Consider the following 11,910-nt stretch of genomic DNA (forward strand, 5'->3'; position numbering starts at 1 on the left):
ATTTAATCAATCAGATTAAAGTAAAGCCCATAGTAAACATTTAATTGACACAGTTTAATAAGTATTGTTCAAGTGCAAATTAAATGACAACATCATTTTAGAAGTTAAATAAATAAATAAATTAAACAAATAACTAACATAAATAAATAAACGTGCATATAAATAAACAAACCCTGCCACTTCCAATAGCTATTTAACTTCTAAAATAAAATTACCCACCTAATGACAATAAGCATCCATCGATCATAGAAGTCCGATCGTAATATGTCACAGGAATTTAAACTTATCACTTCACCTACTCCACTTTAAAGAGGTATTTTTTAAGATCACCAGCCAAGCCATGCTCAATATCCTTGGCCCTCCACTATCCTGGGGGGGAATGAACGTCTACCAAAACATTTAAAACACTATCTGTCTGTCGATTCCTCACCTCGCTAGAGAACTGCGTTCTCACCACTAATTTTTCTGATTTTCTCATTTCAGGTCTAACCTATGGATTCCACCCGGGCACCTCAGCTCTCCCTTCCTATCCTAATATTCAGTCAGCTTTTGCTGATTGAACCAGAAATTGTGGATCATCTTATTTAAAAAGAGATCGACAACCACTTTATGTTTGACCATTCTCTGCCCCACCACTCAAGGTTTCACGCATTTGTCCCATAAGCAGTGCAACTTGCAAATTCTCCATCACTGGCTTCTTTCTAACAATCGCAGAATCCCCCACCTTATCCAACTTTAGATGATATTCTAATCACCCCCCCACATTGCCTCCAGCCAAACACCTAGAGATCACCAAAAGGTTTTCGCCAAACTAGGTATTCTGCTCGCAGAAGGCTGGACCCAATACATTTATCGAATTTCTAGGCATCAACTTCGATTTGCTCAAATTCCAAGCTTCTCTTCCTAAAGAGAAAATTGGCTGAATAATTTCTCTTTATCTTGTATTATAAGAAAGAGACTTGAATTAAACACATACTGTTATCTATCCTCGGCCACCTAAAATTCACAGTGCAAATTTACCTCAAACTTGCCTACTCCAGCTCCCTACCACAAGTCACGATTTAAAAGGCACAATTTCTCTCTCAAAACCCACCCACAATGAACTCCGCTTATGGATTGCTTCCTTAAGCTATGGAACGGCTGTTCCTTCTTCTGCAGAGATTGTTCGCACCCCATTAGATATTTGTCTATTTACTGGTGCTACCCCATCAGTTGGGTTCCAAGGGTACTCAGAGGCCACTGGTTGCCACCACATGGCCCCCTCAATCTATTTCCACTCTAGAAACCATTGTTCATCAGCTTTCTTCAACCTGTACCCAATAGTCGCTGCCGCCATACTATGGGGAGACGAATGGTCCACCTCTAGGATTCTCATTTATTGTGTTGAGGAAGAAACAATATAATGCATAGACAAAGGCGTTCCTACTCTCTAAGCTTTAATGCTACTTTTAAGATGTCTTATTTGACATTAGTCAATTTATCATGTCTGCATAATACGTGCCAGGTTGCAAAACCAAATCACTGACTCTCTCTCATTTTCTTTCCAGAAACTTTGGTCACTGGCTACAGAAGTGGACCCCAACTCAACGCCTGTCCATCCCTTTCCACAAATGACATTACCTTAAGCCACCCCCATTATAACCTCCACCAAACTCCATATCACTTACCATTAAAGTAGTAACCTTCAGACCCTTCAGTCACACATCACAGCATGTAACATTTAAACCCTCACTCCAACCCACCATAGCAGATCTAATTTTGTGTGATGAGGAAAGAAAGGGTTTCCTCGTCCTGCAAAGTAAGATAGATCTATTGACAAAGAACATTTCATTTACATCTTCAACATTCCTGCCCTCACCCACCCAGTCCAAACTCTCTAGTATACCTACACTCGAGGATTATAAGAAACAAACCCCCTAGCCCCCCTTTTTACTGATGACGCTAATCGTCCAGTATCACATCTCTGGTTCCAGAAACACCTCAAAGTTGTCCACCTCTCAGGATTTCCTCCCGAACCAATCTCCAGCCATTCATTCAGAATTGGCATTATTAAAAGGCTTTCCCAGCACCAGATCCAGACCCTTGGTCATTGGTTCTCTGAAGCCTTTCAAATCCTACATTCGCCTCAGTCTTTTCATCTCAAAGAACCCAAGTTGTTTCTTTCAAACCTCTCAGCCCAATCTTGGCCACCCCTTTATTCTCAAGCCAAAGCCATCTATCTGTCCATCCCTAGCAAACCCCCTCACGGCTCAGACTCCCGTTGGAGTAAATATGAGCTTCAGCTCTCGCAGAGCTTAACATGACCCTCTTTCTGTTCCCCCTGCCAGCATTGAGTTCCTCTGCTGTTTCCTCCTAGTTCTTTACTCCCTGCCTTTGACTCTCATGTAATCTCCTTGCTACATCAGCATCACCCTAAGCTCAGATTTCGCAGGGGTCAACATGAGCTTTGGCTCTGACAAGAGCCTACCCTATCACCCTCTCCTTTCTGTTCCCCCTGCCAGCGTTGAGTAATTCCGCTGTTCCCTCCTAGCTCTTTACCCCTTGCCTTTGGCTCTCTGGTAACCTCCTTGCTCCATCTGCATCACCCAAGCTCAGACTCTCGCAAGGGTCAACACGAGCTTCGGCTCTCGCAAGAGCCTCACCTTTCACCCTCTCCTTTCTGTTCCTCCTGCCAGTGTTGAGTGCTTCCACTGTTCCCTCCTAGCTCTTTACCCCTCGCCTTTGGCTCTCTTGTTACCACCTTGCTCAATCTGCTTAAAGCTCAGACTCCTGTAGTGGTCAATACAAGTTTCGGCTCTCCCAAGAGTCTCCCCTTTCACCCTCTCTTTTCTGTTATCCCTGCCAGGGTTGAGTACTTCCGCTGTTTCCTCCTAGCTCTTCACTCCTTGCCTTTGGCCCTCTCATAACCTCCTTGCTCTATCTGCATCACCCAAGCTCAGACTCTCGCAAAGGTCAACACGAGCTTTGGCTCTCGCAAGAGCCTCACCTTTCACCCTCTCCTTTCTGTTCCTCCTGCCAGTGTTGAGTGCTTCCACTGTTCCCTCCTAGCTCTTTACCCCTCGCCTTTGGCTCTCTTGTTACCACCTTGCTCAATCTGCTTAAAGCTCAGACTCCTCTAGGGGTCAACACAAGTTTCGGCTCTCCCAAGAGCCTCCCCTTTCACCCTCTCTTTTCTGTTATCCCTGCCAGGGTTGAGTACTTCCGCTGTTTCCTCCTAGCTCTTCACTCCTTGCCTTTGGCCCTCTCATAACCTCCTTGCTCTATCTGCATCACCCTAAGCTCAGACTCCTGCAGGGGTCAACGCAAGCTGTGGCTCTCATAAGAACCTCACCTATCAACCTCTCCTTTCTGTATGCCCTGCCAGCGATAAGCGCTTCTGCTGTTCCCTCCAATCTCTTAACTCCTTGCCTTGACTCTCAACTAACCTCTTTGCTCCATCTTAGCATCACCCAAAGCTCAAACCCCCACAGGGGTCAACACGAGCTTCGGCTCTCGCAAGAGCCTCCCCTATCACCCTCACCTTCCTGTTTCCACTGCCAGAAATGAGTGCTTATGCTGCATCATTTTATTTATTCTGTATTGTCATTCATCAGTTTCTACATTTTGTTTAATCTGTATATTAGTTTATTAGCATTACATGTTATCATATTCTGTATTTTGCATAGTAATCTCGTTATCTCCAACAGCTCTCCCCTTTTTTCTTTCCCCCCTGTCAGCGTTGTATGCTCCCTCTGCCTTAGTATCTTATTGCATAATTTGTATATTCTGTATAGTACTTGCGTTGGATATTTGTGTTTCTTACAGCTGCTCTCCCCCCTTTTACCTGCCCTGCAGCATCAAGCACCTTTGCAGCTCCAATTAATTTATTCTGCATAATGGTTTATTGTTATATCTTGTATTGTATCATTTGCATAAAAATTGTTTATTATATCTGTTACTTCCAGCCACCTTGCCCATTTCTTTTCCCATTCCAGTGTGGAGTGCTTCTGCTGCACCAGTTTATTTGTTTTCCATATAGTTATTGATAAATGTCTACATTGTGTTCATTCTGCGTAGTAGTCCATTTGTATTTCATGTATTATATTGTGTATTCTGGATAATAACCATATTACTCCCAGCAGCTCTCCCCTTTCCACTTGCCAGAATTGAGTGCCTTACTGTTTTCTACCAGCTGTTTACTCATTGTTTTTGACTCCCATCCAACCTCCTTCCTCCACATTAACATCACCCTAAGCTCTGACTCCTGCCGGAGTCAATAGGAGTTTCGGCTCTCGCAAGAGCCTCACCTATCGCCTTCACCTTCCAGTTTCCCCTGCCAGTGTCGAGTGTTTCCGCTGCATCAGTTTATTTATTCTTTATAGTTATTCACCAGTATCGGCATTGACATGTTTATTCTGCATAGTAGTTCATTAGCATTTCATGTTCTGTATTTTGCATAGTAACCTTGTTACTTCAACAGCACCCCCCTTTTTCTCTCCCCTTACCAGCGTTGTGGGCTCCCGCTGCATTAGTATCTTTCTTATTGATTATTTTGCATATTATGCATATTAATTGTATAGCATATTTTTATTAATTACAGCTGTTTTTCTTCTGCCAGCGCTAAGTGCTTCCGCTGCTTACTGCATTTTATTATGTATAGTATTTCCCTAATGTTTCATGTTTTGATTTTATTGTTAATATATTAAATCTGTGTTAATACCAGCTTCCTTCCCCTCTCTCTCTCCCTGCCAGTTTCTAGCAACATGCCAACATTGAGTGCTTCTGCTGCATAGCAGTTGTTTATTCCATACAGTAATTTATATAGCATTGTTTCCTCCAGCTTCTCTCCTTTGTTTACCCCCAACAGCTTTTTATGCTTCCGCTACCAAATCTCTTCCCTCCTCTTAAACAGCCAGCTCCACACCCTTCATTATTACATCTCACAAACCTTCTCTTAAGCACTGACTCCCGTAGAGGGCCCATTTAAGCCCCAATTTACACACGAGTCTCCACCCACCCCCTAAGCCACTCAGACTCCCTCAGACTTCCTAACGTTATTTCTTAGCCACCAAGCCCACCCTGCCCTTCACACACTCCCTAGAAAGCTTTTCCCCCACTTTTTATCAGTTCTTCACATATATATCCAGCAGCCGGATATAGCACTTTTTCTTTGCACTTTGGGGAGTTCCTGTGTAAACACGCGGCTGCTGTCCCGAGCGCTTATCATTGGCTTTTTGGGGAGTTTGAGATAGACCTGAGCTCAATCTCCACTCGCCCTGCAAAAGGGGGGGAGCCCTGGGCTCGAGGATCCCTTGAGCTCAGGGCTCTCTCCCGGGACAGCATGCCAAACAAGCTATGTATAAATCATGAGCTAAGTGTGAACTCTTGAAGTGAAGTTTAGTTTTAAACTAATTTCGAGAGAAGCATGTGCTCATGATTTACCCAGCTGGTCCACATTAACTAATCATGATCCTCCAATCAAAGGATCCCAAACCACTATATATATCCTCATTTCCTTTCTACAACTATCTTCGTCTGGAAGAAACCCCCCCTCCTCCCCTTCTTCCTCCTTTATCCAGAATGGGCGGCACGGTGGCCCAGTGACTAGCACTGTTGCCTCACAGCAAGAATACCAATGGTGTTGGGTCCTCGCCGAGCCATCTGGTATTTCTGTGTGGAGTTTGCATGTTCTCCCCGTGTCCGCGTGGGTTTCCCCCGGGTTCCCCGGTTTCCTCCCACCATCCAAATGTGCTCTATATTATAGATAAAACAAGCCTAAACCTTTTTTATAATGTCTTACTCTCAGGAAGTTCGCCTTGGCCTCAGCAGCGGGGGAGTTTGAGATAGACCTGAGCTCAATCTCCACTCGCCCTGCAAAAGGGGGGGAGCCCTGGGCTCGAGGATCCCTTGAGCTCAGGGCTCTCTCCCGGGACAGCATGCCAAACAAGCTATGTATAAATCATGAGCTAAGTGTGAACTCTTGAAAGTGTTATTTGCAAACTCTAAACAGTGAAATCATATTAGCAGCCAATGACTATCCAAGTACAACATTGAATATTCGAATGGAATTAGCATGTAAGTGTGGCTTGAAAACAACATTAACACTGACTCTGAACAAAGTAACATGGTAAACAATATAGAGACTTCTAAATGAACGAATGTGTGAATATAAAACCAACTTTACCTCTATATTTAAAACACCCAAACTGTCCGCAGGAAAAAAGGTGTCAAATTCAAAATGTCAGTAATAGCAACGACAGACATGACACAATCGGTATTTTAACGCAACATCATAACCAATCATATCCTTTATGAAAATAATACATCATGTAACAATATTAACGTTTAAATAAACTTTTCTTACCCTGTTCGTAATCTCCGCCATATTGTTACCTTTTAACTCCAAATTACATTATGACATGAACGTTTCTTACCGCGATCTGTATTTTTAACATAAAAATTTAACTTTATAAATATTTCTATATATAAAGTTAATGATATGATCTATCTTATCCGACGTGTGTCATCATCTCCGCCATGTTTTTACGTTATACTAACTCCACCCCTCCACCCCATATATGGTTTGCCTAGAATGTGTGTCCTAGATTGTGTGTGCCTAAAACGTGTGTGGTTCTGCGGGTCTGCAGCTGGATATATCTCGGGCCAGACGCGGATGCCCTAGCCCACGTGCCGCCTCTCCAGCACAGCCTTGGTACTGATTCGAAGGGAGGTCAGAGCTCTCATTCGCGGCAAACGCCGGCGTGTCGTTGTGCACGAGGTCCGAACCAAGTAGGCGAAGGAAGCAGACTGATAGCCAAGACTAGCCTGCTGCGCTGTCACCAGACCGCTGGAAGGAAGATACCTGCCCTCCTTGGTAAGAAAGCTGTCCGCCGGTCAACATTTCCCCCTGTTCGTTCCTCCGGGGCACCAGCAGCTCTTGGTTCACCCAGCCACGTCTGTCTGCCCCCCTTCCCCCAGAATGAATCCCATTCGCTGGGGAGAGGGGCAGACAGACGTGGCTGGGTGAACCAAGAGCTGCTGGTGACCTGGAGAATAGGTCACCAGCAGCTCTTGGTTTACCCAGAGCTGCTGGTGACTCAGAGAGAAAATTAAACCGTTGGAGGTCTAATTTGTCTAACCTCACTGCCTTCATCAGATAGCCTGGAGTCCAACCCAAACACTAGGCAACAGTCGCGCTTTTATGGCTTTCTGACTGGTTACCTAACTTCCATCTCTGGAGTCTTCCAGAATTTGACCATCCAGGAGGTTGAAGAGGCCTCCAGAAGCCCGGACGAGTCTGCTTAATTCATTAACGTGAGTATGGCGCAAGTAAGGTGGGGGTCACCAGTAGCATGCTCTCACTCACTTCTCTCTGCTTGTTCTCTGACGCCAGATCACCACGCATAAGACAAACAGAGCCTTTGGGGCGGCGGAGTTGTCTCTAAACAGGGAGGAATACAGCTGGTTCCGCAGGTTCTTGGCGCTGCAGGCTGGTCTCCCCGGAGGGAGCCAGGCTACCTATTTCTTTTTCACTTCCAGAGCCAGTCCTTGTCGGACCCTAAACAAATACTTTCAGTCTGCGTGGATCAGTATGGGCCTTCCCGGCAAACCCACCTTTACTGACGTACGGACTGCCATCGCAACCCATGTGAGTATGCATGTGGCGCCCCTGTGACTACCACCGGCGGCTTTGATCCTAAAAAAGGTTCTGCCTGTCTGTCTCGCCGGAAGGTGGCGCAATTCATGTGCCATGACACTTCAACCTCAGATAAGTTCTACGCACTTCGCCTCCGACCTCTCCAAGCACGTGAGCGCTGCAGACTGTTTGAAAGGGCCCTGGTGGAGGAGGAGGATGGGGAGGCAGCGGGCACAGAAAGCCCCCCGCGGAAGGGGCGCAAGAGGACAGAGACTCCCGTGTCTCCCCTGGTAAATCAGTTTCTCTTTGGCGTGGATGGTGACAGCAGAACGTGAGGCATTGGCTAACTGGCCTTTATGTGTGTCTTTTCCAGGAGGGAACCAGCAGGAGGACGCTGACATGGTGGCCTGCCAAGGGGAAAAGCCAGGGGGCTCGCCCACTCAAACCAACAGAAGACTCTGAATCATCCTGAATAAATATTGTACAACTTAACGGTCATATGGTGTTCAGTGTCTTTATTATTCCTCTATCTGTGTGGTAAAAGTAGCTTCAGTAGGGACAAATGAGCCCTGTCTCCTTAGTTCAAAGCTGGACGCCTGCTGCGTCCAGGTTCCGCCTTGGCTACGTTCCAGTTGGGACAACTTATCCCTGTCTTGTGTGTTAAAAGTGAACCGCGGGATGCCCGTGCCCAGGTTCAGCCTTGGCTACGGGCCAGTTGGGACAAATTATCCCTGTCTTGTGTGTTTAAAGTGTCTCGCGGGACGCCCGCGTCCAGGTTCAGCCTTGGTTGATAGCTCATGGGGAGAAATCCTCCCTTTTGCAGCACAAGGAGGTGATGACTCTGTACAGGTCTGTAACTGCTTTGAATGGCCAGATGGCCTATGGTTCAACTCTGATTATTAGCAAGCTTCTCCTGGGACAGCTCGTCCTTTGAGCTGCATGAAGAGGTCAGGACAGGGCTGCTGGGGAGTGGAGGTTAACTTTATGGAGTCAGTGATATTGAAATGAGTTCAGTTACTAACCTCTCCAAATTTACAGATGAGGTGCACACAGCAGCTCGCGTTAAGAGAAGAGCGCACATTTAGAGAGAGCAAAGCGAAAGCAAGATTATGTGTGGATATATCGGAATAATGATGTTTTTGACACAAACTGCAACAAAGTGCTTTGCACTGGTGTTTGAATTGTGTATATTGCACTTTGCACAAACTTTACTGAAACTGCCTCGGTGTGATACGTCCGTTTCTGTGCGCCATTAACAGATTAATTAATATTTGCTATTTCAGGGAGAAAAATGCTACAATGTTTAAGCGGGCCAATACATCTCCCGATTATCCCACAGTGCTGTTTAACTGTTTGTGTTCTTTAAGACTTTCTATTGTATGAATTACGACTGCATAAACTAATATTAAAGGGAGGTGCATTTGGTAATGCGCGTTCAGACGCGTGATGGGCACAAAAATCTGTGCTCTATGCTGAATTAGTTTCTCTTTCATCTTTTGCAGCCTGAATTATTTAAAATTATTAAAACAGAATACTTTAATCAAGATTGTAAATGAGTCTCGCTTGCCAAAACGTGTTTTTTTTTAAGCTCACGTGGTCACAATTCCTCAATTGATCAACTATAGTGATGCACAGATTAAACAAATGACCCTTTATTCTCATTTATTAAGATTACATGTATTTAATTTAAACAGTATAGGCAACAGTTAATTGACAGCAGATTCTACATCTGCACAAATACATCACTCACTCAGATATCTGTTTAGTCTTGTGATCTGCAATACTTCACATTTTTCTGTCAGACATATGATAATAATCTTTTTTACTTTTGAAACGTTACTTTATATGTGCTGACTGGAGACCGTAACATTACATAATCAACATTTACAGCGAAATAAAATAGATTATAATTTAAAGCCTCTTTACACCCTCAGCAATTCTACAGTGCACTGTACAGTAGCTCAACAAATTTTTGTAGCTCAACAAAAAATTAAAAAATTTAACACAAGGAACTGTCTTTGGTTTAAATCTCACATTTCAAACTGACCGCGTCCTCTTCCTCCTTCAGGCCGTATGCTGCGGCTTCCTGGAGTAGAAAGGTTTTCTCCTACTATGAAATAATTAAGCAGGCATTTTTAAACTCAAGTCAGGTATAGATGTGGTGAATCTCGCAAAGAGAGTTTCGGTTTCGAAGTTCAGCCTCCGCAGAGCTAGAGCGGTGAGGTCACGCCCCATCCCCTATTGGCTGAATTTCTCAGAGAGCCCACATTTTGGTTGGCAGATACACAAGTCACTTTTGCACCAAATGTCACAGTGATGTTTGGTGTAGAAGAGCAAGAAAGCGAAACATAGATTTGCAAGTGAAAAACAGCGCTTAAGACTCGTAGTGGCAGATTTAAGCAGTTGCAGGAACATACATATGTTCGTGCTTAGAAAAAAATAAATCAAACATTCTACACACGTTCAGCTCTCTTCGTGTGGATACCCATTCTAATCTACAGATGTGCAAGTTTTGTCTGTGACCACATTTCTGGATGCAGGTGTGTGAATGTGTTTTGCACCATATTCACTGCAACAATAGTAGCAAAGAACATGAGCGGATGAGTTTCTGCATTTGTGATTCGTCCGATGGGATTTGTGCACCTGTACTGAAGGATTTGTGCAGGTGTAAATGTTGCGTTGTGTAAGTTGGAAACAAAAAATACCTACACATTTGCAAATTTGCTTTGCAAGTACAAATTTACTTATAAACTATTGCAAATTTGCTCTGCGAGTACAAATTTACTAATACACATTTGTGGCTATTTTATACAACTACAAATTACACTTTTACAGCTGCTTGGGAGTTTCGCACCAAAAATACCTTCATAGCTTCTTGGGAGTTTCGCACCAAAAATACCTTCATAGTGCTGTTGCCTCACAGCAAGAAGATCACTGGTTCGAGCCTTAGCTGGGTCAGTTGGCGTTTCTCTGTGGAGTTTGCATGTTCGGTTTCCACTGGGTGCTCCGTTTTCCCCCACAGTCCAAAGACATGCAGTACGGGTGAATTTGTTTAGGTAAATTGTCCATGGTGTATAAGTGTGAATGAGTCTGTATGGATTTTTCCCAGAGATGGGTTGCAGCTGGAAGGGCATCCGCTGCGTTAAGCATGTGCTGGATAAGTTGGTGTTTCATTCCGCTGTGGCGACCCCGGATTAATAAAGGGACTAAGCCGAAAAACAAAAAATGAATGAATGAACTGGCGTAATACACATTTACCTGACTATTAAATTGTTATGTTTGAACGTATTCTGCTTACTCTGTAATTATTCATTTTAGTAGATTAAGATGTATACTTGTTTTCGTACTTCATGTGCTCTGCGCTAATAGATTCTCTGCACTAGTAGACAGACTAAAATCCAGTTGAGATGGGGCATTGGGCACACTAATTGTATTGACCTTATTTTTAAAATGAGGAAGTGCTCCTGTTTTCGCGATTGTCTTAGAACTTCCGATTCAGTCACCTATGGAAGGAATGACTAGGAGTAATAAATGGCAGAAAACGGTCAAACTACTTGCTCTACAAACAAATGTTTGCATGATTATACAGACCAAGTAGAATAATATAATAAGAAAATATAAAATTGCAACATCAAGTCAAAAAGATTCAAATGGCAGCACCCGCTCGTCGGCGGAGAATAAGGTGAATAGGGGTCCGACTGACTTTGGATATTGATTCAAGTGTACTTGAAAGGGGGTTAATTCCCTCCAGGGCAACAAAGTGTTGCACGACTAACGTAGACAGGGTACCCGATCCTTGTTTGAATGTAATATCATTGTAAATTAGGTGTACAAGGAAAACCAAGGGCTTAGCTAAGTGAAGTTTCATAAACTAATTTCAAGAGGAGCACGTGATATGATTGTGCACCGCTGGCCACTCATCCGTAATCAGTAATAATCCAATCAGAATGATCCTAGCTTAGTATAAATGGATCACTTTCTCCCCATTGCACTATCTTCATTTTGGAAGAATCCCCCCTTCCATCCCATCTCCTCCTTTTTCTCCCCTTCTAAAGGGGGAGCGATCGAGATCTACCTGATCTCGGTTCTCCTGATATGCTTCTAGACCGGGCGGGAGCCCTGGGCTCAAATATCTCGAGCTCAGGGTTCTCTCCCGGGACAGCATGCCAAACCTGCTATAAGTGCCAAGCATATCTAAGTGGGAACTCTTGAAACCATAATTATTATAGAGAACAGTTGTCTGTTTCATGTATAATAATGGCCTTGACCTCTGTTTAGAAATAATAATGTATTTA

At 44.0% G+C, this 11,910-nt stretch overlaps 2 protein-coding genes across 2 annotated transcripts in view; one reads left to right on the plus strand and one right to left on the minus strand.

The window, feature by feature from the left end:
* LOC147837035 (uncharacterized) overlaps nucleotides 1-11,910 on the minus strand; it is a 200,652-nt gene that overhangs the window by 146,937 nt on the left and 41,805 nt on the right. The window lies entirely within an intron of this gene.
* On the plus strand, nucleotides 6,627-8,107 carry LOC147837039 (uncharacterized). Its single transcript, XM_087240611.1, has 5 exons — nucleotides 6,627-6,853; nucleotides 7,140-7,293; nucleotides 7,373-7,627; nucleotides 7,711-7,905; nucleotides 7,989-8,107. Exons 3-5 carry the CDS (start codon nucleotides 7,571-7,573, stop codon nucleotides 8,085-8,087), a joined length of 351 nt encoding a protein of 116 aa, XP_087096737.1. The 5' UTR covers nucleotides 6,627-6,853; nucleotides 7,140-7,293; nucleotides 7,373-7,570; the 3' UTR covers nucleotides 8,088-8,107.

Source organism: Danio rerio, chromosome 2, assembly GCF_052040795.2.
Source record: "Danio rerio strain M-AB ecotype USA chromosome 2, GRCz13ab, whole genome shotgun sequence".
Taxonomy (NCBI): domain Eukaryota; kingdom Metazoa; phylum Chordata; class Actinopteri; order Cypriniformes; family Danionidae; genus Danio; species Danio rerio.